The sequence below is a fragment of the Siniperca chuatsi genome, linkage group LG2 (assembly GCF_020085105.1).
Source record: "Siniperca chuatsi isolate FFG_IHB_CAS linkage group LG2, ASM2008510v1, whole genome shotgun sequence".
Taxonomy (NCBI): Eukaryota; Metazoa; Chordata; class Actinopteri; order Centrarchiformes; family Sinipercidae; genus Siniperca; species Siniperca chuatsi.
This window is the reverse complement of record NC_058043.1, coordinates 19,741,164-19,767,229: the sequence shown is the minus strand read 5'-3', so window position 1 is coordinate 19,767,229 and position 26,066 is coordinate 19,741,164. Positions and strand designations below refer to the sequence as shown.

Here is a 26,066-nt window from a genome sequence, read left to right as displayed (position 1 = left end):
ACACCGTCAACATACAAGGACACGTGCGTTTTTTGGGATATGCAATATGAATGTGTGCAGGTTAATAATACAATTCTTGTGCTAGTACACGCTGTCTGTATGGAAGAAGATGAAGTCACAGTAACAGATGGATTTACCACATAATTGGTTATACCAATAAATATTGGAATGTACTGTCTTCTGTGTTAAAACACGCTCTATGTGTTGTTGTTGGTTTTTTCATCCAGCAGCAATTCTGTATGGAGACACAACCAAATGAATGTTTGACATCCTGTGTCCGTTAATATGTGGAGCAAACCAGTCATTCATTCATTCGGATAATGCATTAAATTGGGGAAGTTTGTCATTTTGAAACCAGAAACAAGGAAGCAATTTATGATGAGGCTAAATAATGTAAATGCCCTTTAAAAGAATGTGCTGATCAAGTTGACCACACTAAGAGAGAAATAGAACTTGATTGTGCAAAAGACCAATATATCTTTACTGAATAGACGAATTATTACATGAAAGGGTGAAGGTCTAAAGGGAATCATGTCTGTCAAGCAGAGGAACACAACTGACAGTAGATAGTCAAATACTGTCCATCAAGCTACTTTGTGTCTCAAATTGGGCTAAATCCTTAACACAGATCCTATAAATGTTAAACTAGCCATCAGGCATCATTAGTGCTGCATCACTAATATTTACCCTGAAGTGTATAATACTCTTGAATAACCTTGATTGGTATTAAAGATAGATTTTCATTTTGCTTGATATATGCCAAAACTAACAACTAAGAATCTTACTGAACCAAAACACAAGACTGAATTATTATTCTATCCCAAGGCTCTGAGATTTTGATTGGCACAGTGTGTGCACCTGTTTTTTCATCTCCCCACTACACATGGTTAGAAAATGAGTTAGGATGAAATATTTATTAAAGAAACATGGAGAGAGGCATGGGAAAAGACATCAAATTTTCATGCACTTTCAGGCTAGCTGGACTTTGAGGTGAGAATGGACTTTCGTGTATGTATGTGTGTGTGTGTGTGTGTGTGAGTGCATTTGTTATGTATTCACCACAGAAATCTACCCACATATGGGGACGCACCAGCTTTCTGGGGACAAAGATGGGGTCCATGACTGACTGTTAATTTCAGGGTTTAGGATTAGGTTAAAGGGTTATGGTTTTTCTGTGTGTGTAAGTGTGTAAATGTGCCTGTAACATACATATCTCTGGTTTCCAAGTTGTTTTTATAAGTGTCCCTGTCAGGGGTCATCTGATTGATATGAGTGGTCTGCATTCTGAACCAAAACATAACATTTTATCTAGTTTTATTTGCTCCAAAATAAATATTTTGAGGTATGTGTCACGGTAGGTTGTTTATATTGTTGCCCATGTTGGTTTTCTAAACACATCTCAGTTGTTAGGTGCTCAGACTTGTTTTGGAAAATTCCAGGCATGTCTGTAATTTGAACTGTGGTTGTCCCAGCATGCCTCTGGAGTGCAGCAGGAAGTGCTTGTGTACTTGTCTATAATATTCAATGAATTGTATGGGATTGACAGCAGGGCAGATCACTTCAAAGTCTAATAGCTAAAAATGCACAAACTAAAGTGAAATCTGCTGATTTTCGTTTTTGTTTTGTTTTTTGCCAAGCAGTTATAGTTCTTTGGAACAGTTCAGGTGGAAGTTTAACTTTATTATTGATTTAGGAAATTCATTTGGTCAGCAGTACAGAAATACATTATGTACAGTACAGTATAGCTCCAAAACTGTGGGCTTTCGTTTCTTTTATCTTGAAAGACTGGCGACATTCTTAATCATGCATCTCTCTCCCCAGAGGTGTTGCGTTGGTGTGAATTGTCTGCCAGTGTTTCTGGGCAAAGTGAATCACTTGTGACTGATAGATCTCAGCCGGGTTTGACATGGCTGTGTCTGTTTGACTATGACTCACTGTGTCTTGATTTATATCTCACAGAATATGCAGTGCACTGTTGAAAACTCTGCAGAGATTCCATTATGCGTCGGTCAGCTGGCTGGAAAGTGTGATTGTAGTGTGTTGCGTTTGTGCCCTTCTACATTTGATGTGTGTACAGCCTTGGAGATGGTTGGGGTTAGCGGGGAGGCACTGATTTTGAGTGCAGGGCAGACGTATTTGTTGTTTTCTATTGTGTCTCTGGCCTTCCATTTAGACTTTGACTTTGTATCTAATATTTGTTTTAGTTAAAGGAACAATCCGCCTTAACGTCACTTAAAAACTTGAAAGGACATCATATTTTAGTGATTTAAAACATGAAGTTGAAAATCACATTTTGATGTCACTAACTCAGAATCAAATAATTAAAAGTATTTCTTTTCAGACTCATATTTGCAATTTGCTGACATTGATACGTTTAAAATAATATTAGAATGGTGTTTGTACAGTAGCAGCACTGTATCCTTGTTAATGGGTGTGTTGATGCATTAGCTTGACCAGCTGTAATTGTCCGCATTGCTAGCACTTCTGAAGATTGGAGAACTTCAGTCGACAGTGGAACCACATGCAGAACCAGCAAACTTGATAGTTCTAATAGTAGAAATGGATCATATTAGAACCTCTTAATGCTCTGTGACCAAAGCAAACATTTAAACAGAGGGGTACAGAAACAGAAACACAATTCATCTTTGGAAAAATATAGTCATAGGCAAAAGTGGAAAATAACAATAAAATGGTCATATGTTATGGACTAAAGTCTTCCAAAGCTACATGTGAAAATGTTTTGTTTTCTTGTTTTTCTCATTCTGTATCTCTACTGCTTTTGTACTGAGCTGTTGTTCACTTATGATCCACTTGATGGGTTGAATCATGTTTTCCAATCCTGAACTCATCACTCTCATTGGTGACACATTCTGGTTGAATAGATGTTTGTTTTGTTTTTTTCAAGGAAAGAGCTAGTAACTGTGTCTGAGAGCCTGTCCGTTTCTGAACTGCTGACATGTAGTCACAATACATCCAACAACACTTACTGTAGGTCACATCTCTTGCCAGTTCTACGGCTGATGATGAGTTGATGGGTAACTGAGCTGACTGCTAATTATTTGTATATGCTTCATTGTCAGGTGGAGGCTGCAGACAGTGTAGTTCATTAATTTAGCCACACACTTCAAGTGCCTCTCTCTGTGTCTTCTGCCAGCAGGATGAATGAAATGAGTAATCACAGCATAATCTGTGGGTTTATAGTGATATGCTGAATGGATTATTACAGAATTATACACAAATCCACCTCCTATTAGAACCACTGATGCAGTATTTTCAGCCCAATAACATAATGTCAGTAACAGGAAAAAAACACGAATAAACACCTAATGCCTTAGTAGTCATTCCTTTATACAATGTCTGTCGCCTTCCTGTCTTCCTACGCACATTATGCCAAAAACTCTGTCCTGTCTTCTGTCCCCCTCCCCTCTTTTGTCTCCTTCCAGAGTTTATATCCAACTGCTCGCTCATGGGTTGTCAGGAAAACTGTGCAGTGACTCCAGGAGGGCCTGTTTGTTACTGTAAGAGTGGTTATGAGATCAGCCCAGATGGAAAGACATGCAAAGGTGAGTTCCTCTAAGCAATGGCCGCCCTCTGGCCCTCCATGACACCTGCGGTTAAGTATGTGCCGCAAGTATTTAATCAATAAGTCTGGAATAATAGTAATAGCATTCCTGCATGAAGTGGCAGACACCTAGCACATGAACGGATGAGAATACTACTGGATATCTGTAATAATATTATGTTGTTTGCTATGTTGCATCAACTACAAACATAAGCTTTACGTGGCTTACGTGCTTACCTCTCCGGTAATTCCACATCAGTGCTGAAGTACTTTTAGCTTCCAAAGCTGCACCAGTGTTTACTCTGGTTTTGGAGAAATTGAATCAAGTTCAGAGCACACAGTGGGTAGTTCAGGGGGCCTGGGAGAGTGGAGCATTTCCCACAAAATCCTGTTTAGAAACCTTGATTGGGATTTATGAGTAACACAAACCTCACTGATATAATGGTTACTTTGTGCAACAAGACACCTTTAGTGAATTACAAACTTAGTCTGACCAAAATAAACAGAGCAAGAGACACATAATTAGTAGTTAGTATTTTTAAGTTAATAGGAAACTAAACTAGAATTTGTTATTTGCTATACCAAGAGCAGTAAGACCATCTGTTGTTTATGTTCAGATTTTGATGAATGCAGTGTGTATGGGACCTGCAGTCAGTCCTGTACCAACACTGAAGGCTCCTACACCTGCTCCTGTGTGGAGGGCTACTTGTCCCAGCCAGACAACCGCTCGTGCAAGGCCAAGAATGGTAAGTACCAGCAGACAGCGGCAAGACTAAATGTACTCTAGTTTGACTGATACTGTGGGGATGTTCTGTTCATGTTCCTCCTGTTAACCGTTAGTTATCTCCATGTTACATTCCAGTGCCAGTAGACCGTCTGCCTGTCCTGTTGATCGCCAACTCCCAGAACATCCAAGCCACCTCTCTGAGCGGCACCACAGTGCACAGCCTGCTGTCCACCAGCACCAAACAAACCACAGCCATGGACTTCCTCTATACCCAGGAGACTGTCTGCTGGATCCATGTAGGAGACTCCCCCTCATCCACACACCTCAAATGTGCCAAGATCCCTAATCTGAAGAGCTTCACAGAGGAGAGAGTCATCAACATCTCCCTCAGCCTACACCGTGAGTACACCACAGCAGTATGCAACTTCACTCGGGTACACAGCAGAATGTTATGACCCAGTTCTCCACGCGTAATACATAATACAACAGCAGAAACAGCAGCCTAACACTGCAACAAGTATGTGTATTTTTGTGGGTGTGTATTGCAATTTTTTTTAGTATATTTTATTCCTGGAGGCCATATATAAGGTGAATTTCCTCTGCAAATTTCAATAGCTCAGGTGGCAAGAGCTGTGGTAACAGCACAAGAACTGGAAGGAAACTCTGAACACCACCACACAGCGATCTGTTAAACCTCTCATGATTTTTTCAAGCTGAATTTTCTAGTTTTGCTCGTAGGGTTTGCATCGTCTTTTCCTAATGTGATGTGTATTTGCCCAATTAGATCCTGTGTGAGAAGCAATCACACTTTTTCCTCTCACTTCATATACAAAGGAGGAGGAAAAATTCTGTATTTGTATAGCATTTCACTCAAATAAGTACATCCCATGCTTCCATTATTCATGCAGGAAGCATATACATGACGCATACAATACAGTACAAGATGAAAATACAGAAAAAAGCAGCACAGCAGATTTCCAATCCATTTCGCCCATGGCTCTTGCAGCAGGTAGACCTTGAAACCATTTAATAAGGCTACCTATATATGGCTACAAGTTTGTTTTGACACACACAATTTAAAGAACACGTCCAAACTGTATTCATTAGAAATCAGCCTTTACATAGCCTGGTAAATATAGAAAAAGCACATTGAATCAGATGTTTTCAGGTCTAGTTTCGGTCCTGTTGCTATCAAGAAATGAATGCAGTTGGAATCAGATGTCTACCTGTGTGACATTCATCTAACAAATCAGAATTTTAAGTAATTCTGATTCACCTGTGCTTTTGGCCCTCCAAGGTCTTCCCCACCTATCAGATAGGGGTAATAGCTGATCCTCAACTTGAATAATTTTTTTTGTCTGATTTACATCTTTTGCAGACAGTGATTTGGCTGGGCTTGTTGGTCTGAATGTTCATGTACACATGTGGGTTGTTTCAAATATGGTTCAAATACACGTATACACGTAGACAAAACATGTCCAGAAATGTAGCCAAAACCGAATTGAGCATCAATACCTTAGCTTCTCTGTGCTTGTGCACAGCCTGTGGGTCAGAGATATTGTGACACATTAAAAGCAGCTGTGTTTTTCCATGGCTTAAGTTTCATTTCAGAAAACACTCAGTCTTTTCTCCTGTAAAAATGTAACTAAAAGACAGGCAGTGGAGCTCTAAGGAGCGTGATTGAATGCAGTGTGTATGTGTATGCTCTTGAGTGTAGACAACCTGCAGGTCAAAAGCCTCCACACCCACATCCCGCTTCCCCTTTATCACTTCTTTGCTTCAAGTTCCTGGCCGTGTTGCAGCCTGGCTTTCGGGCAGCTTGTCTTCACTGTGAATCAGAGGGAAAGCAGCCACAGAGACAACACTTTTATCCACACAAAGCCAACAGGAATGCATCATTGTAGTATTTTTAAGAAAGTTGGTTGACAGATGGTTTATAACTATCTGTATTGTCATACTTATCTGCAAACATTAATTAAAGGTCTTTGCCTTGAATTAAAACAACATTGCATCGTTGTTCATGTTCATATTCTCTGCCGTGTCCTTCCCGGGTTCTCCCCATAACTCACAGAATTATAGAATGCCTTTATTGTCATTGCACAGCTGTACACCGAAATTTTGTAAAAACAAACATAACAAGCATAACCCACTCCAGGGAGAGCAAAGCCGCTGCGTCCGTCGGCGCCGCCATGTCATCATCCCTCCCCACTCCCTTTACTTAACCCTTAACTTTGCATATAACGCAGAAATACTGTATGGACTCTCTTTTCTCTTACTCTGTATTTTACTTGCATACAAGCATTGTGACCTATCACATCCACTCAGTGTGCAGTGACTTGTCTCCGTTCACATCACTTTTCCATGTGACTAAAGAATGCATCTACATGACAGAAATGACTTTCTCAGTGCAGACCATCAGAGAAAATGAAAAGACCGAATGATGACAGTCGGGCAGCTCTGTCCTCCACATGCACACACAACGGCGTGTAGCTGTCATTTGGAAATATGTTCATTTCAACCAGATGATCTCAGACAAGCTCTGAACAATAAAAATTATGCATGAGGCATTTTGGTGTCCCTCACAGTAATAAGATGAAGATGAAGCCTGATGCACCTCTCTGTCTGTTTCGAGCCTAATGCCATATCTGTTATTAGTGCATTATACAGTATATCCCTTAATTAATCAGGCTTATGCAGGAAAAAAAAACGTCCTGCTCAAAATTACAGAAATAGTGCCACGTTGATGTAGAGATTTCCTATTAGGAAAAAACATGTATTTGTGCTTAATAATTATGACCAGAGTAATTAAAAGAACAAGGATTAGCAGTGTTACTATAATCATGCAGCTTTAACCAGAACCTCGGCACATATTGGACTCATCAATTTAAGGACCAGAAGAATTTGCAGGAAATTCCAGAAGCTTCAACTGGGTTCTCCACGGCTGTCCGCCACACACATACACACCCACACACGCTGCAGCGCTCATGTGCAGACACATCCTGATAGACACATGTGTGCGCACACACACACAGACAAAATGGATAACTGGCTGCATTAAGGAGCATGGACAGGATGCGCATGACTAATGACGAAGGATTAGAGCTGTTTTGCTGAAATAAGGAAGTAATTGAAGGGCTCTTCCTGTATCCAAGTGACAATATCACAATTTTCATGTCAGTACGTGCATGAGTGAGATAAGAAAAATGCTTAGAGATGTCATTTGAAGGCATTCGATTGTTAATGAGACTAATCAAATTGACAAAGAAAATAAAGTCCTGGTTGTTTTCTGGTGTGACTGTTTTGCAGAATAAAAGCAACCATGTCTCAGGATATGACACAAAGCATGGGAAAACGTATAAACCTTTATATTTATGATGACAAATGATGTCTGAAATATCTAAAGTGCTGCATTCCCCTAGAGGACCCCAATAATAAATATATTAAAAAAAATACAAAATTTGGTTGGATCTGTTCCAGTCGAGTCTGGAGCAACTGCTTAGACAGCACAGTTGGTCTTTTGGACAGGCTGCTGGTGTGAGTGTGACAGAATAGGAGGAGCATGTTTATGCTTACAGTCAACATGGAAGGAGCCAGCAGTAACCAATGGCAGTGGTGAACATACAAGAAATGATACGCGTGTTGTTGAAATGACTCATGACCTCAGATGAATTGTCCAGATGTGCCTCCACCCCCTCCACCCCCGCACTCTCTCGCTCTCTCTCTTGCTCTCTCTCTTGCTCTCTCTCTCTTTCACTGTCATTACATTCCCTTTCTTAGTCCCACTTTCTATTCTATTCCTAGTTGTCATGAAACACTATATATTCTATATTTGACAGTGTCTGTTTTTTGCTATTGCTACATACAAAAGTGGTGATGTAAGCCCCATGTGAGCCCACAGTGGTGCTTGGAGCTAAATGCTAATGTCAGCATCATGCTAACATGCTCTCAATGACAATGCCAACATGCTGATGTTTAGCAGGTATAATGTACCATAAACCATCTTAGTTTAGCGTGTTAGCATGCTAACATTTGCTAATTAGCAGTAAACCCAAAGTACAGCCGAGGCTGTTTTGTTGGTATTTAGTTATAAAGCAAACTATCGGACAAATTTCAATTTTGACCCGATGATAGCGCTAAATGAGAAGTTAAGGGATCACCAAAGTGATTACAGTTCATCCTGAGGGGAACGTGAATGTCTCTATCAAACATGGTGGCAATCCATCCAAGTTGTCGAGAGATTTCACTACAAACCAAAAATGTCAACCTCATGGTGGTGCTAGGAAAGTCAGTGGATCCAGGATCCATCTCCTGGGAACGATAACTGTCTATACCAATTTCATGGCAATCCATCCAACCTTTGAATACATATAGTTTGGGTTAAAATAAGTTTAATCAGTTGTTTCTAACATATGGGTGCTGAGAGCTCTCCAAATGGGAAACCTAGAAATGAAACTGAGATGGATTTACATTCAGTAGTAGATGCTGATGCTCCACATTATGCATAGGAGGGCTGATCCCAGAGATGTCACTAAGCTACGGTACCTGCTCCCCCTGCACACTGAGCTACCGTGTGCTGCTTAGCACAGACACTGGCCTGAAATCTCCTTAAGAGGTCATGTGCTGTTAAAAGGCAAGCCAGTCAGCACATTTTCAAATCTTCTCTCCATTCAACACTTTATTCAGCTTTAAACCTCTCTCTCTCTCTCTCTCTCTCTCTCTCTCTCTCTCTCTCTCTCTCTCTCTCTCTCTCTATCCTCTCCTCTCCTCTTTTACTTACACACACATTAACCCTGAACTGTGAAATACATTTTAGCCTTTCAGTCTACACTTTAGTCCAGCAAATGATCCACTTTCTTTCTGTTCTAGCTTTGTATGGCTTCTGGATCATAAGAGAACCAAATTTAGAGAAAAAAGTTTTAGTTGTTTTTTGTTTGTTTTTGTTGTTTTGCCATTCTCCCCCCTGCTTGTGTGTTTCTGGTGTGACGCCTTCACCAGATGCTTGAGGGAGTGTTTTGGAGTGCAGGAGAGGTAGGGGTTGGGGCGTATGAGCGGTTGGTGTTAAAGCTTTAATCACAATTTAAAAGCGACAGTTCGGAGCTATCAAAACCATATCAGCTCCATTGAAAGTAATGCTACTCATATAACTACACTGTTGATCCCCTTTGCGGCATAGTACGAGCAGTGGGTGCCTGTGAAGACGTATGCACCCCACTTGTACGCCTACATATAGTTATTAGAGTAAAACTCTGCCTAGCATTGCTCCATTTAGCAATATATTTTAAATACATTTTGTAGACATCCTCTTGACTGTTGTTTTTCTTAGACAGGGAGCAGAGAGATGAACAATAAAACATGTAGAAAACAAGTTGTTTAGAGACAGTATAAGGCAGCCGGTTCTGTTTTTTCAATTATGCTGTGTTGTTTTTTATAGCATAGTTTCAGACAGACAGAGCTGCAGTTAATGAATCCAGACTGTTTTTCCACCTCTGTGGAAAACAGACAAAGGGGAGGGATAGGGGGATGATGCATGGATGAGGAGGAGAGAGAGAGACAGAGTCTAAGGGGGTGTTAGAGAGCAAGGGATGGACATTTTTTTTAGGGCTTTCAAGTGAACTTTTCAAATATTGCACATATCGCATCTTCTCTTCACCCCCTTTGTTTATCCATTGCTTAATCAGTGAATCAGTGTGTTATGGGGCAGCTGGAAGAGTTTAAACAGAGAACTCTGTGTTGGAAATTAGAGCACCTTTGGGAATACGGCCCCTGATTCCCATAAACCTCAGAAATGCTGCTGCGCAATGCCCAAGTTTCCCTAGTGGAAATCAGATCCCTCTCTCTCTCTCCCTGTTTCTTCGCTTCTCTGTCTTCTTTCTTTTTTTCTCACTTTTTCTTCCTTTCCTCTCCGTCCATCTGCATTTTTCTTTTATCTGTTTTCCACTTTGACTCAGACCCAGAATATCTGAAAGTGTTTCCCTCCCTTTGCTAGTCGGGCTCTCCAGAAAAATGTGTCAGTTTTTCTAAACACAGAGGGCTCCTCTGGAATTACTGTCAGATTTATTGGTCCAGAGCTAGTAAGCTTTCACTATGCACACTTCTATTGCACTCTTATGTCGAGGAATCTGCTTTGTCATTTCCCACACAAGCTTTTCTTTTCTGGATGGAGAAATTGATCCTCTGGTCTCCCCTAAATCACCACAGTGACCTGATCACCCCTGGCAAACACACCACCATATTAGACCCCCACCCTTAACGCTGAGCACTGCATGACAGAGGACTCCTGCAGCACGACTTTAGCCCTATATCTAAGGTGTTTGTGTATATGTGTGAGTCAGTGTGTGTGGATAGTTCTGTGGAGAGCAGAGCTTGTGGCAGCTGTGAAAATACAAATCTTGTGCTGTGTGAAGCCCTCCTCCCCACTCTCTCTCTCTCTCTCTCTCTCTCTCTCTCTCTCTCTCTCTCTCTCTCTCTCTCTCTCTCTCTAGCTCACTCATATGCAGACATAGTTTTCATTCCCTGTGGAAGAAGTATTTAGATCCTTTGCGTAAGTAAAAGTAGCAAATCCACAATGTTAAAATACTCAGTTACAAAAAGTCTTGCATTCAAAATGTTACTGAAAGCAGCTATAATCAATATTCTAATATTAACAATGGATCACATGACTACTATGTGAAAGGCGTAGCTTGTAGTGACAAAACAATAGATAATTAGTTCTCCTCAGCTTTACGTAGCGCATTGGCGTCTTCTAGCTCATTGTTTTGGTTTTCCGGCTGCAACTTTACTGTTTTGGTTCAACCACACTGTTTTAAAGATTATTTTGGGGAATTCAGCCTTTATTTGATAACGACAGTAGAGATATAGACAGGAAATGCAGACATGCAACAAAGGTCCCCGGCTGGGATCGAACCGTGGATGTTGTTGTTATATGGTATGCGTCTTAACTACTTGGCTACCCTGTTATTTTCAGAGGAAAAGCTCTAAAAACCAACTGTACGCTACCTGCCAGCACCAAAAGGCAGACAGACACAGTTAAGTGAACATTGTGGGTTAGCAGCTAAAACTGAATATTTGCCTCAGGAGTTAGTTTGAAGTTTTTGAAGGTGCACCCTAGCTTGATTACCATTCCAAAAAAAAAGGCCACACAGTTGATTAAACCTGTGGAAATACCTGCAGAAACCAGCAGTGACTGCAAGATGTGGTTGGACTTGGGGACTACATAAAATGGAAAAACTTAAGTAAAGTATCTTAGAGGTATACTTAAGTACAGTACTTGGTTACTTTCCACCACTCACTACAGTAAATTGATCATTCTGGACCTTAAATATCCGCACATCTCCTTTCCTTCAGCTTTAACAATAGCTTTCTGTCTGATCCTTGGCTCAGACTCGATGTGGCTGAGCTGGTGTTTGAGGAAAGGAAGGAAGAGGAGGGAATGAGGGAACCGGGGAAAGGGGTATAAAAATGTCTCATGTTATTCTTTTTCACTATTTTTCTCCTCACTATGTGGTCCTGCACCACATTCACAACAGTTTGGATAGAGCAGGGGTGTTCTAGTTTTTTTCTTTTTCCAGCCTAGTCTTGAAATTCTGTGGGGTGTAAATGTTCCATAAAGTGTGGTGCATCTAGGTGTTTGATTTTCATCGTCGGGTGGGGCACTGGTCTTCCCTGTCAGCTGAGCCTCGCGAAAGTAAACGCAGCAGCAACCGCACACCCGCCATCGCTTAACTACAGTTACGGCAACATCACACTCCTTGAAGCAACAAACAGCCTGTCTGTCTGAGTGACGCATTACCTAGACACCTGGAGTTGGCTGTCATCTTGTTTGTCAGTCAAGAAAACTGCCCCAAGTCCAAACCTGATAATCTGGACTGTGTGTGAACGTGTGTGTGAGTGTTGCAGAGAGAGAGAGAGAGAGAGCTGTTGAAGATGTTGCTACACAGTATTGCTGACTAATGACACATGACTATGAGTCAAAACTCTTACCCATCTGCTGCAAGTATGTACAACAACATCACACGCTCAAGTTCTATACCAGTCAAAATGAATCAATTTGAGTACTGAAAACACTGTTTTTGCTTCCCCCCAGCACCTCCTGTGTCCCATCTTACACCCTCCTCACCCCTCCGACCTTTCTCTTTCCAGATGTGGAGCAGATGGCTATCGACTGGCTCACCGGAAACTTCTACTTTGTGGATGACGTGGACGACAGGATCTTCGTGTGTGACAAGGATGGGCAGACATGTGTCACCCTCCTGGACCAGGAGCTGTACAACCCTAAAGGCATCGCCCTGGACCCCACCATGGGGTCAGTTTGATCTCTTACTTTTCTGTCTTATGCATAAACACATACACAAATGCAGAGACAGGTACCAAATATGTGCTAGTTTTCTAAATGCACTCACGCAGACATCCTTCTCCAAGTGCTTCATGCAAACTCATAGTCCCATGAGAGCGACTTGAGTCAGACTTCTGTCATCTGTCATTGTTATCCAACTTTAAAACAACCAGTTGAAATGGGGGAAAAGGCTAAATTGAGGTTTGGACGTTGGAGTAATTGAGTACAGATGTTCTATTTGCACTATGTTATGCTGACTGTATAGGTTTAGAGTATAAAAGCATGTTTTTGTTACAGCTCTTTTGTTTATCACCAGCCTTTCCAACTGAATTCCAGAAAGTGTGTGTATATCTGTGGTGCATGCTTGTGTGAGTGTATGTGTGTTTGGAAAAAATTGACGGCATGAAAGTGAGAATGTGTGTATATGTGCACACATTTGCTTGTAGCTACATGCATTGTTTTCATCCCACGTAATTTCCTTAGTTGTAATTCATTCTTCCAGTATCAAGGTCATGTAGATTCACTGTAGCTGTTTTTTTTCTTGTGGTCCGCAGTGTCAGAGAGGGGGAAAAGCAACAATAACAACAATATAACAGCAAAAATCATCCTTTGTTGTGCTGTTAAATTAGTGACCACAAATCTTTCCAGAAATCCCACACTGACAGTTTACTGTATTCAGCCTGAAAAAAGGAAAATTGACAAACACAACATCATTATATTTCTACTTTCCTTCATCTTCTGGTTACTGGTTGTGGAATTACTCTATTATAATAGTAATAATAGCTTTTTTTGTATAGCACCCTTCAATACAGGTAACAAAGTGCTTTACAACAATCAATATAAAACACACAAAATAAAAGATAAAATAAAAATAGGCATCACACAATAAAAGCTTTTTTATAAAAATGTGTTTTAAGAAGTGAGATAAAACAGGGGGCTGACTCTGCAAGCCTGATCTCCTCTGGCAGATTGTTCCAGAGTGTAGGGGCCCTGACAGCAAAGGCCCTGTCTCCTTTGGTTTTCAGCCTAGACCTTGGAATGGCAAGCAGTGCCCTACCAGAGGATCTCAGTCTGCGTCCTGGCTCATAGGGGGTTAAAAGGTTAGAAATATAGGGAGGGGCCAGCCCATGCCTGGCCTTAAAAGTGATTAAAATAATTCTAAAATAAACAGGCAGCCAGTGCAAGGATGCTAAAACGGGTGATATGGTCACATTTTTTGGATTGAGTTGAAAGCTGAGCTGCAGCATTTTGGACTAACTGTAGGTGGTGGATTGATTTCTGACTGAGACAAGTATACAGGGAGTTACAGTTGTCGAGGCAGGAAGAGATAAAAGCATGGATGAGCTTCCCCGTATCTGTGGGTGAAATAACATGGGGTTCGAAACACAAGTCCTGATCAAAAACTACTAAGAAAAAACTAAGATTTCTGGCTGAGGGCTTAGCATAAGTTAGCTAGTTCACCTAGGTTTACCATAATTTGAATTCTGTTTGCGGGGGGACCAAGTACAATGACATCAGATTTTGTAAGGTTTAGTTGGAGAAAGTTGTCTGACATCCAGTGTTTAATTTCAGCAAGGCACTTGCGTGGAGGGTTGCTATGTTAGACTGGTTGCCGAGTCTGATTGGAATATAGAGCTGTGTGTCATCGGTGTAACAGTGAAACTGGACATTATATTTGTGGATGATGTCACCAAGAGAGACCATATAGATGGAGAATAAAATGGGACCCAGAAGTGAACCCTGGGGGACACCATAGAGCATGTTCATGGGGGATGAAACTGAGCTGGCCATAGTCACAGAGAAACATCTATTAGATACAGTAGTTAAGACCTGAACCAGTTTAAGGCCACACCAGTGATTCCTGTCCACCTTTCCAGTCTGTCGATGAGCATGTTATGATCAAGTGTGTTGAATACAGTGCTGAGGTCCAAAAGAACTAGAATAGAGCACTCACCAGCATCTTCAGCCAACAGAAGGTCATTACAGACTTTGAGAAGAGCAGTCTCAGTACTGTGAAGGGATTGAAAACCAGACGAGAATATTTTGAATAAATTATTATCTGTCAAATGTGCTACTAATTGTTTGAAAACAGCTCTGTTGAAATTCTGTGGGCTGTAAATGTTCCATAAAGTGCATGTGTGGTGCATCTAGGTGTTTGATTTTCATCGTCGGGTGGGGCACTGGTCTTCCCTGTCAGCTGAGCCTCGCGAAAGTAAACGCAGCAGCAACCGCATAAAAAAAAAAACTTCGTCCTTCGAGTGGTCTCATCCTTCGAGCTTGGGTCCTCTACCAGAGGCCTGGGAGCTTGAGGGTTCTGTGCAGTATCTTTTCTGTTCCTACTACTGCACTCTTCTGGACCGAGATGTCTGGTGTTCTTCCAGGGATCTGCTGTAGCCACTCCTCCAGTTTGGGGGTCACTGCCCCGAGTGCTCCGATGACCACGGGCACCACTGTTACCTTCACCTTCCAGGCCTTCTCCAGCTTTTCTCTGAGCCCTTGGTATTTCTCTAGTTTCTCATGTTCCTTTCTCCTGATGTTGCCATCACTTGGTATTGCCACGTCAACCACAACGGCTTTCCTCTGCTGTTTGTCCACCACCACGATATCTGGTTGGTTCGCCATTACCATTCTGTCAGTCTGAATCTGGAAGTCCCACAGGATCTTGGCTCGGTCGTTCTCTACCACCTTTGGAGGTGTTTCCCACTTTGACCTCGGGGTTTCCAGTCCATACTCCGTGCAGATGTTCCTGTACACTATGCCAGCCACTTGGTTATGGCGCTCCATGTATGCTTTCCCTGCCAGCATCTTACACCCTGCAGTTATGTGCTGGATTGTCTCGGGGGCCTCTTTGCACAGCCTACACCTTGGGTCTTGTCTGGTGTGGTAGATCTGGGCCTCTATTGCTCTGGTGTTCAGGGCCTGCTCCTGTGCAGCCATAATGAGTGCCTCTGTGCTGTCCTTCAGTCCGGCCCGCTCTAGCCATTGGTAGGATTTCTTGATATCAGCCACTTCAGTTATGTTCCGTTGGTACATCCCGTGTAGGGGTTTGTCCTCCCATGATGGTCCCTCCTCCAGCACCTCTTCCTCTGTTCCCCATTGCCTGAGACATTCACTGAGCACGTCATCTGTTGGGGCCTTATCTTTGATGTACTTGTGGATCTTGGATGTTTCATCCTGGATAGTGGCTCTCACACTCACTAGTCCACGGCCGTCTTCCTTACGGCTAGCATACAGTCTCAGGGTGCTGGATTTGGGATGGAACCCTCCATGCATGGTGAGGAGCTTTCGTGTCTTAACGTCTGTGGTCTGTATCTCTTCCTTTGGCCATATATATATATATATATATATATATATATATATATAATAAATATGCTTCTTTAGAGGTTCATACACATGTACATATTTTTATCTTCCCGTCCACTCAGACCATGCTGATACATCATACCCACTCCTGCACCTCATTAGATTGTTTACAGACATAACACATTGTCATGTGTTATGGGGGGGGGGTTACAGGGACTGTGAGCATGGTTTGTTATTAGAAGCAATAAATAAGTCACAATTTTTGTTTTGGCAGCAGTGAAAAACTTGAAAAATAAAAAATAATGATTATGCTCTGACATACTGTGTTTGGTTTTAAATCCGATTTACAGTGGAAATATGTTCCTTCAGGATATTGCTAGCCCATAAAACTACAAATATTCAGAAAGAAACTCAAAATTTTAGGTCTTGAAAATGATTTTGGAGAGTTCAGACATCTTGTTTTCTCCTACCAACAGTCCAAAATGTAAAGATATTCATCAAATATTCAGCATTATTCCTTGAAAAAAATACTTTTAGAATTAATCTCACTTGCTGTCTGCCATCAGGGATGTTTTCTACCTTTCTCTTTTTGCCTACTAAAAAGATTATTATTGTCTCCCTGTGACGGAAATAAGGGTGATCAATCAATTATAACAAAGCCAGATGTACTGAAAATGAAACAATTTTCCAGTTCAGTTAATCTATCCTCAATTAGGTCTAATCCTTTGTTTCTACAGGAAGGTATTCTTCACAGACTATGGTCAGATCCCTAAGGTGGAGCGCTGTGACATGGATGGCCAGAACCGAACCAAGCTTGTGGACAGTAAGATTGTATTCCCACATGGCATCACGCTGGACCTCGTCAGCAGGCTGGTGTACTGGGCTGATGCCTATTTGGACTACATTGAGGTGGTGGACTACGAAGGCAAGAACCGGCACACCATCATCCAAGGCCTGCTGGTGAGAACTGCTGCTCTGGACACACCACACTCCCATTATCTTCCATTAGTAAGAGGATAATTTCTCTTAAATGAAATTGCTGTCCTTGTGTATGCTATTCATTATGCTCTAAAAACTGTAGTGTGCTTTAGAGTTCCCTCTATATCTATAATGCACCTTATGTTTCTCCTGTGTACACCTGTAATGTGTTCTTGCCCACTGAGTTATGAGCAGAGAGAATATGGTGGACATTTGCCTTTTCATTAAAGCAGCTGATTAATAGTGTCTAATACAGAGGCTTTTGATGTTGCAGCACTGATAAAGCACAGTGGCACTTAAATGTGTTACCATGGCTTTTACTGTGATCTGTGGAGAAGTAATGGCTTTCATTTACTCACTGGGCCTAAGGGCACAGACACACACACACACACACAAAGCAAGATATGGTGGGTTGTGTGTGTGTGTGTGTGTGTGTGTGTTTTTGATAGAGAATTAGTACATGCACATCCTTCAGGTAAAGGTTAAAAGGAAGTGTGTTATTGATGGTGCTGAGTTTGGGCTGTTTTATGCTTTAGTGTATGCGTTCATTAAGGCCTGACATGCTCTCTTAAAGCTGCATAGGAAACCTTTTTGTGTAAAAATACAGTTTTCGAAGTTCAAATCAAGATGCATCAGAGATAAAGTGCCCCATCCCTGCAAATTCATCCCTTTAGATTCATTATATTTAAACAAATTCAGTTTTGATGTTGGCTGTGGATAGTTACAGCCACTTGGAACCCGAAGTGTGTGGCTAGTGTTGGTCTGGTTTGTCTTGGCTAGATCTGTGAGTAAAGGTGACATAGTGCACATAGTGTCATGTTTCCTTACAGTCTGATACTAACAGGTTTCCATTCACTGTATCACCTCAGCAGAGGATTGCCCTTCAACCTATGATGATAACCCTTTTTATCTTTCTGACTGTCTGTGTGCCTCGGTGTGTCTCTATATGGCCCAGTGAGCTCCACACAGCCTGCTGCAATAGACCAAGACCACAATGACATCTCAGGTTTTATGCTGCTGCTGACACGGCCTCATGGGACACTGAGTCACTGGCCAATGTTTGTTCAGATCGGAAAGTTCTTGCCTTGCTTTTCTTCCTGATTTTGTCAGATAGTGTGTCTATGCGCTCTGTCTACCAAGAGCAGTGGAAGCTTTCTTGCTTCCCCTCCGTCACTGCTGCTAGACGCGTCATCACTTTATAATACCACATTCTACCATTGCCACGGAAAATACTAGTTTCTGCACCTAAAGCAGGTGGCTGTTAAAATTATCAGGACTCCTCAGAAAGACTTAAACGGTAAACCATTTAACCGCCGTTCTACATCACAGACACATGGTTTATTAAACTAAATGTAACCACGGCAACAATACCTCTACTTCATGCTACATTACCAGTTAATACTCACTTGTAAAATAAAACTAACCATGGGAAAATATGACTAAAGAAAAATATTATTTAAATAATTCCAACAGAACCGATCTTGTTTTTGTGGTAAGATGACATGGTATAAGTGCAGTTTGAGGTTTCCAGATATAGAAAATAATGGACTCACTGAAGTAAAATGCCACTCTACATTGAGTCGTGGCATTCTTTGCATCCACTGTGGTCCATTATTTTCATATATTAGGCCACATCATCATGTATTATTGCTTGCAAGTAAATAAACTGTGGACAGGCTCACTTTGCATAAAGACAAGATACTGTATGAAGGTGAGACAGGAGTGTGCATCACTTAGAGTTTGCAATATAAATTGAAAATATCCATTGCAGACTATTCACTTTTCACCAGACTTTGTTAGCTCACACAAAACTCATGTATTTTTGCCTACACAGCCTTCATCAGAGCATATACAACTCTTTACAAGCTCAGGAAATATGGCACTGGTACAGTAAATCAAATTTCTGTAGAAGAACTAATCTGTGTTATGGTCATGAAGGGTAGCAGCTAACACCAGTGACTATGTGACTGTTATTCACTAAAAGTAAATTTATGGAAAACTGAAATCTTAGCCAGACTACATGTATAGTTAATAAGTAGAACTATCTTCTACCACAAGACCACATCTAATCTTTCACACTTACTGAGTAAAGCACTCAAAAAAGGTGAACTTGGATTTTTAGTACCTTGGATTCAATACTATCTCCCTCTCTTTTATTCTCTCCCTCAACCCTTCCATCATCTCCCCATTTTCCCATTTCCCATTTTCTCTCTATAAGATCGAGCACCTGTATGGGCTGACTGTGTTTGAAAACTATCTGTATGCAACCAACTCAGACAGCGCTAACATGCAGCCTAAAACCAGTGTGATCAGGGTCAACCGCTTTAACAGCACAGACTACCAAGTAGTGACAAGGGTGGACAAGGGAGGAGCACTGCATGTCTACCACCAGAGACGCCAGCCTCCAGGTAGACTACGCACACACACACATACACACACGCACACTTTCATATCATATCTCATGCACATCTGAATACTGCTATATGCTTCTGGTTTTGTTACTTTATTTTCCACCTTCTTGGTGTCCAGTGCGTAGCCATGCATGTGAGGTGGACCAGTTTGGGAAGGCTGGAGGCTGCTCGGACATCTGTCTGCTGGGGAATGGCCACAAGACCCGAACCTGCCGCTGTCGTTCTGGATTCAGCCTGGGCAGCGATGGCAAGTCCTGCAAAAGTGAGTAGGCTTACTACTAGTGTAATGAAACAATGATTATGTTTCTGCAGCTGCAAATCAACACATCTTCTTTCAAATGATCCCCAAAGAAACTCCAGTAGGTACTGAGAGATAGCTCTTTCAAACATCCACTGTAGCAGTGATTCCAAACAGCAGGGGATATAGCTACTTCTGCAGTTGCAAGGGGGTATGTGGAAAGATTGTGGACTAACTAGCTCAAGTAATTTGTAAAAAAAAAAAGAATAAATAAAAATACAATTTGATTAAAAAAATATATGTGCACATATTGAATTGGCTGTAATATGACTGGAAAAACTAGGTACTAGTTAAACTGGTAAAACAAGCAAGCCGAAAGGCCTAAACAACGAGGGGGTACTTGAGCTCATCTGATAGGGGTGTGGGGGTACGTCGGACAAAAAAAGGTTGGGAACCACTGCACTGTAGCATAGATTCAGCACATCCAGGATTAATGTGTGCATGCTTCCAGCATAACTGTAAGTATAAACTCGCGAGCGACAGTGATTCAGCACTATTGACCTAAAGCCAAGGGCAGCCAAGGTTGGTGGTTCTCTCCTGGGCTGCAGTCAGGGAAATAGCTATGAACAAAGTAGCTGAGCAACACCATAACTTAGTCTGACTCTCTAGCTCTCCACCAACCTCCCTATAAAGCTGTCAGGCTGATTCAGCTTGTTCTGAGAAGTGTTTTAATATTCTATCAACCAATAATAGCATTATATTGATCTGCCTTCTGATAAAAAACTGTCCTTGAAAATGACACAATTGATTTAACTAGGCAACCCCTCCTCCTCTCCCTCTCCCTCTGCCTCTCAATTGAAAATCACTAAATTTTCATTTAGGGCTTTTGCTGATCTTGCACGTTATTTGTTTGTTTAATCAATACACATTATTTGGAAAAAAAAGCAGTCATTAGTCAGCATTTAATTTTTTGATTCTTCGTCAACAGAAATCGTTAAAGAACAGTATATAGGCAGGTGGAAGAAGTTTAGTGTTAAGTGCCTCTGTTGAATTATATACATATAAATTCAGGAATAAGCTACAGTCTTTTGCCTTTGTTTTCTTGCTTTGCTGCAGAACCCGAGCACGAGCTCTTCCTGGTCTATGGTAAAGGTCGCCCAGGGGTCATCAGGGGCATGGACATGAATGCCAAGGTGCCAGACGAGTACATGATCCCCATAGAGAATCTGATGAACCCCAGAGCTCTGGACTTTCATTCTGAGAGCGAATTCATTTACTTTGCCGACGCCACCAGCTACATCATTGGGCGACAGAAGATTGATGGAACAGAGAGGGATACCATTGTGAAGGAAGGTAGGGTAATGACAGTTAATTTGATTTATATAATAAAATTGTAAGGGCTAAAATAAGGGTCAATACGATTTTGAGCTTGTGCAATGATTTTCAGAAATCATTTGGTAGCATGTGGTTGTATGTCAACCTTTGTAAACCTATGAAAAAACTCTGCACGTTGTAAAAGTTGGTGAGGTTACACAAGTTTAAGTGACACTTAAGTTACACATGCACACACATATTTAAGTTACAGGTGTGGATTTTGGCCCAGAGTTTTGACTGTAAAAGCAGGACCTAAATTCACACTTGGAACTTAAATGCATTCAGTTTGTCAGTTTTTGCCCAGGTTTGCAAGGGGTGATTAACAACCATAAGCTTGAAAATAATTTCACAAGCTCAGAATCTTGTTAACACAAACATATTTTTTTCTCTTCAACTTTTATTGTTAAGTAATGTATAAGTTTTCCCATTGAGGACAAGAATTTTGTCGCAGTGGACTTCCAATCACAAATTTAAGATGGAAAACATTTAAAAGTCTACATGATCAGAGAAAGAAACAGGCATTTTAGTAACAGGCATCAGTAGGCAGTTATCCAGTATAAAATCAAAATTTTAATCTAAAAGTATAAAAAATTGGAAATCTGGATTTACGCTTATGAAAAGACTTTGCAATGTTTCTATGTGTGCTGTAGCAATCGGCTTCTCACCAACAGTATGTATGTGTCTCAGGAATCCACACAGTAGAGGGCATAGCTGTGGACTGGATGGCTGATAACTTGTACTGGACAGATGACGGGCCTAAGAAAACCATCAGTGTGGCTCGGCTGGAAAAGGCTTCACAGACCCGCAAAACCCTAATTGAGGGGAAAATGACTCACCCTCGTGCCATTGTAGTGGATCCTCTACATGGGTAAGGGCAACAAAGAGATAGAGGGAGTGATGGAGTTTGATGTTTCCACAGAAAATGGATAAAGACCACTGGACAAGGTCCAGGTTAAGAGTTTCACAGCCCAGGTAGGAGGTTTATGCAGCAGCGGTGCAAATGGTGCTGGTTTTGAGATGGCTGTTTAATGATTTATGGTGCGCGCATGTCTGTGTGTGCTTATTCGTGGTCAGGAAACATACGGTGAGAGATAATGATCGGTGGTCATTTCTTCTGGTCAGCTGTCTGCTGACTCAAGTGAAATAATTCTGCTGCTCTGTCACTCACCTCTCAGCAAACCTGTATCTCTGTCCAATCTCTCGTGTCTGAGCTGTTTATTGGTTTTATTACTCACCACTTGCAAGGAGTGCTGTTTTGTTTTTCACTGTCTCTTGTCTGTGTCTCTTCACAATTTCCTGCAGAGAGCATTTTATAATTTTTTTTATCTGTGTTGTTGCCCATTATCACCCTGTAATGTAACATCCCTTCTGATTACACTCACACACTTTTTATTTAAACAGATGAAGCATTTTGCACATTAAATGATAGATTTCCTCCATAAGCTTATTAACATACAGGCATATCTCTCTTGCACTCGTTCAAATAGCTCTTAATCTTGCCATGTATGGATGTGTCTTATTGATATGACCTTCTGGGCTCTCTCTGCGCTCATAAACACACACTCTTTGGATTGCTAGTGACAGGGTGATGTGTGTCCGCACACTTCCCAGGGAAAAGGCACTCGCCTCCACTAATGCCTGAAATCAATCAGTCTCAGAGAGAAGAGGGAGGAGGAGAAATTTGCAGAGAGGAAAGTAGAAGGAAATATGAAATGTTAATGCTAATGTCAGTCATATTCCAGCAAGGGGGATTGTGTCTAGTTTCGCACAATTTTGTAGACAGCCACTGCTCACAGGCTGAGCCGAGATCAGTGGTGAAGATTGACAGCTCCTAAACTACCTGTGTGCCTGTGGGCAGATCAACTGAGAAACACTGTGGAGTCGCCTCACTGGATGCTCTGATGAGTGTTTTTCTCTTTAGGGCAGCTAGATAAAATGTCACTGCCTCCGTTAATGCCAAGAGATTCTTCAAGATGCCCCAACAAATATTCTCCTGTTTTTTGTCTTGCTATCACATTTTATTCAATACTCGCACCCATGACAGTTTCCTCGCTGCTTCCTCAGGTGGATGTACTGGACAGACTGGGAGGAGGACCCTAAGGAAAGCAAGCGAGGCAAAATTGAGCGAGCTTGGATGGACGGCTCCAACCGAACCGTGTTCGTGACAAGCAAAACGGTGCTGTGGCCCAACGGTCTGAGTCTGGACATCCCACAGGGCATCTTGTACTGGGTGGACGCCTACTACGACCGCATTGAGATGGTCTACCTCAACAGCTCCGTGCGCAAGGTCAACACTCGTTCGCCATCATCAGGATTATTTTACTGCAGTCTAGAGACAGAGTGGTTCACAGGAATCAAGGCAGGGGATTATTCTGACAGGGTCTGACAAGCTGTGGGTGAGCTAATAAGGAATGAGTTTTAAAGCAATGGAAGACTGTGGGTGGTCCATCACATTTCAGTCCATAGTCTGTGGGCTTGAGACCTTTTAATACTGCTCAATTCTTGTGGCTAAATTGATGGTTTTTGTTTTCACTGGCCTGTGTGTTGGTTAGATTTTGGTTTGATGGAGTTGAAAAGGATATTTTAGGGCCACGTAGATTTATGGTCTGCTTTTTTGTACCGCTATTGCTCTGACACATTTTAGGTGAGTGTAGCGTTGGTATATGCTAGCCAAAGATTTTTAGATTTGTAGCATAATTAAGGTCCATCACATCACATTTAACCTTCACCACGAATTAATATGAACATGTTTTGAGTTGTAATTCTGGACACAGAAAGCTGTGGTCTGTTTTTTAAAGCATACTTTACCATGTTGTTGCTTTTCTCACATCACCAGACGGTGTACGAAGGTCAGGAACTGAACCACGCCTTTGGTCTGTGCCACTATAAACACTTCTTGTTCTGGAATGAGTATCGTAGTGGCAGCATTTACAAATTGGACACCACCACTGGGACTGCCACTCTACTGCGCAACGAGAGACCGCCCATCTTTGAAATCCGCATGTATGACGCTCAGCAGCAGCAAGGTATTTGGAAACACATCACAAATAGATTAGTCTTCCATCCATCCATCCATGTTAATCCAGAAATCATGATTGTGCAAAGACAGCACATGAGGCATAATCGGTGCTAATTTGTGTTTGCACTGACCCTTATATATCTGCTCATTCATGTTTGCTCATCTGCAGGCTCTAATGCATGTCGTGTGTACAATGGCGGCTGCAGCAGTCTGTGTCTGGCCATACCAGGAGGCAGGCAGTGTGCCTGTGCAGAAGACCAAATACTAGATCCTGCTGACAACACCAGCTGCAAAGGTGAGTTCAAACATGAATGCTTTGTGTGTGCATGTGAGTGTGTGAGACTGAAGGGCACTCATTTTGCTCTATTGCATACACAAGGTTTTATTTTCTGTATGTTGGACAAGTTGAGTCAAACTGTGTGACTGTGTGTTTAGTTGGAACTGCTTGACAAAAATATTTGAACAATGTTAGCTATACAGGGGGTGGCCATAATAACAGAAGTGCCTGCATGATGTAATGCAGTCCAATACAAACTCAAACTGCAATAATTACTGCCTTTTTGAAGCCTAGAATATTCAAGCTGTTCCTGTTTTGGTCAAAATACGAATAAAATACAATCCAGTACAACAACACCACAAAATCAACAAAATCAACAGCTCTGACAGTCTCAATGAAAACCAAAGATTAAAATCTTTGCAAAGGTATTTATTGCATCACTGTCTATTCTACAAGTGTTGCTGTTATTTTGTCCTCCCAATGTATGACTTGATTTATATGCAGTTGCAGTCAGCTCAGCTTCAGTCTATTATGGGTGAGGTGGATTTTGACTGTTGGGTTTTTTCTTTTCCTTTTAATTGCTCTTTTCCAAAAATCCAGTTCGTTTTTCTTCTGTTGAAAAGTGTGGTAATTCAAAACTGTGTTTCGCTTTTTTTCATGTCCTCTGTGACTTCTTTTTCACATTCCTTTTATTCCTCTTTTCCTCTACTTCTCCTTGCACAGCCAACCCTTCTTACGTACCCCCTCCTCAGTGCCAGACTGGGGAGTTTGCTTGCAAGAACAACCGCTGCATCCAGGAGCGCTGGAAGTGTGACGGAGACAACGACTGCCTGGACAACAGCGACGAGGCTCCTGAGCTGTGCCGTGAGTTACTGCACACGCACACACACCTCATCTAACATGGTTTCGAAACCCCTCTTGTTTATAATGAGTCAAATGACCTCCGGCAGTCTGAATTTGACGGTCTGATGATGCCAGAATGAAATGAGAGCGCAGACTCTGAATCTAGTGAGTATGTGTTTATACATGCTAATTTTGTGTATATGTGAGTACATGATATGTGAGTGTGTGTGTGTATATGTGCAAAGAAGAATGTAGCAATGTGTGTGGATCTGGAAAAGCTCTCCGTCTGCTTGTCTGTCCGTCTGTGGTTGGAGTGCAGACATGTTCCCCTCCCAGACAAAATAAAAGCCTGTCCAACAAAAAAAAAACCTAAAATAAGCTCACAAAATAAGCTAAAATATCTGCTCGCTCTCTCTCACTCCTTTGCAGCTCACATCTCTCTCCATTCCCCGTACGCCTCTCCCCCCATGGCTTCTCATTTTCTTTGATTCTTTCTTGCCCTTCAATGCGTCCTTTCTTCTCTACAGACCAACACACTTGCCCCACAGACAGATTTAAGTGCAAAAATAACCGCTGCATCCCCCTGCGTTGGCTGTGTGATGGGGACAATGACTGCGGGAACGATGAGGACGAATCCAACACCACCTGCTCGGGTACAGAAACAAACATATTCCCATACCGAAATCTGACAGGTGTTTTTTTGTTGCTCACATGTGACATGACCTCCACACACTGTGTTGTCTTTTAGCTCGTACCTGCCCGCCTAATCAGTACTCATGTGCTAGTGGGCGCTGCATCCCTATTTCCTGGACATGTGACCTGGACGATGACTGTGGTGATCGGTCAGATGAACCTGCTTCCTGTGGTTGGTCAACTTATTCTCATAGTTTGTCAGTCTGGTTTGTTCTGTAGCTGGAGGGGTGATTTATAGCTGTTCGTAGCGGTTGTTTTGACATTACAGATTTTACAGAGTACAGATTTTAAGAGGTGTAAGCAGCAACA

The 26,066-nt window shown here is 41.8% G+C and overlaps 1 protein-coding gene across 3 annotated transcripts in view; it reads left to right on the top strand.

Moving 5' to 3' along the window:
• LOC122888184 (low-density lipoprotein receptor-related protein 1-like) overlaps positions 1-26,066 on the top strand; it is a 94,710-nt gene that overhangs the window by 29,496 nt on the left and 39,148 nt on the right. For all 3 annotated transcript variants that reach the window (XM_044222265.1, XM_044222275.1, XM_044222255.1), the window contains exons 4-18: positions 3,444-3,563; positions 4,180-4,308; positions 4,425-4,688; positions 12,429-12,591; positions 16,662-16,884; positions 19,121-19,310; positions 19,432-19,575; positions 20,668-20,904; positions 21,613-21,793; positions 22,990-23,212; positions 23,762-23,951; positions 24,114-24,239; positions 24,945-25,085; positions 25,592-25,717; positions 25,813-25,929. In XM_044222265.1, coding sequence (XP_044078200.1) covers positions 3,444-3,563; positions 4,180-4,308; positions 4,425-4,688; positions 12,429-12,591; positions 16,662-16,884; positions 19,121-19,310; positions 19,432-19,575; positions 20,668-20,904; positions 21,613-21,793; positions 22,990-23,212; positions 23,762-23,951; positions 24,114-24,239; positions 24,945-25,085; positions 25,592-25,717; positions 25,813-25,929 — 2,574 coding nt within the window. The remainder of the gene's footprint in view (positions 1-3,443; positions 3,564-4,179; positions 4,309-4,424; positions 4,689-12,428; positions 12,592-16,661; positions 16,885-19,120; positions 19,311-19,431; positions 19,576-20,667; positions 20,905-21,612; positions 21,794-22,989; positions 23,213-23,761; positions 23,952-24,113; positions 24,240-24,944; positions 25,086-25,591; positions 25,718-25,812; positions 25,930-26,066) is intronic.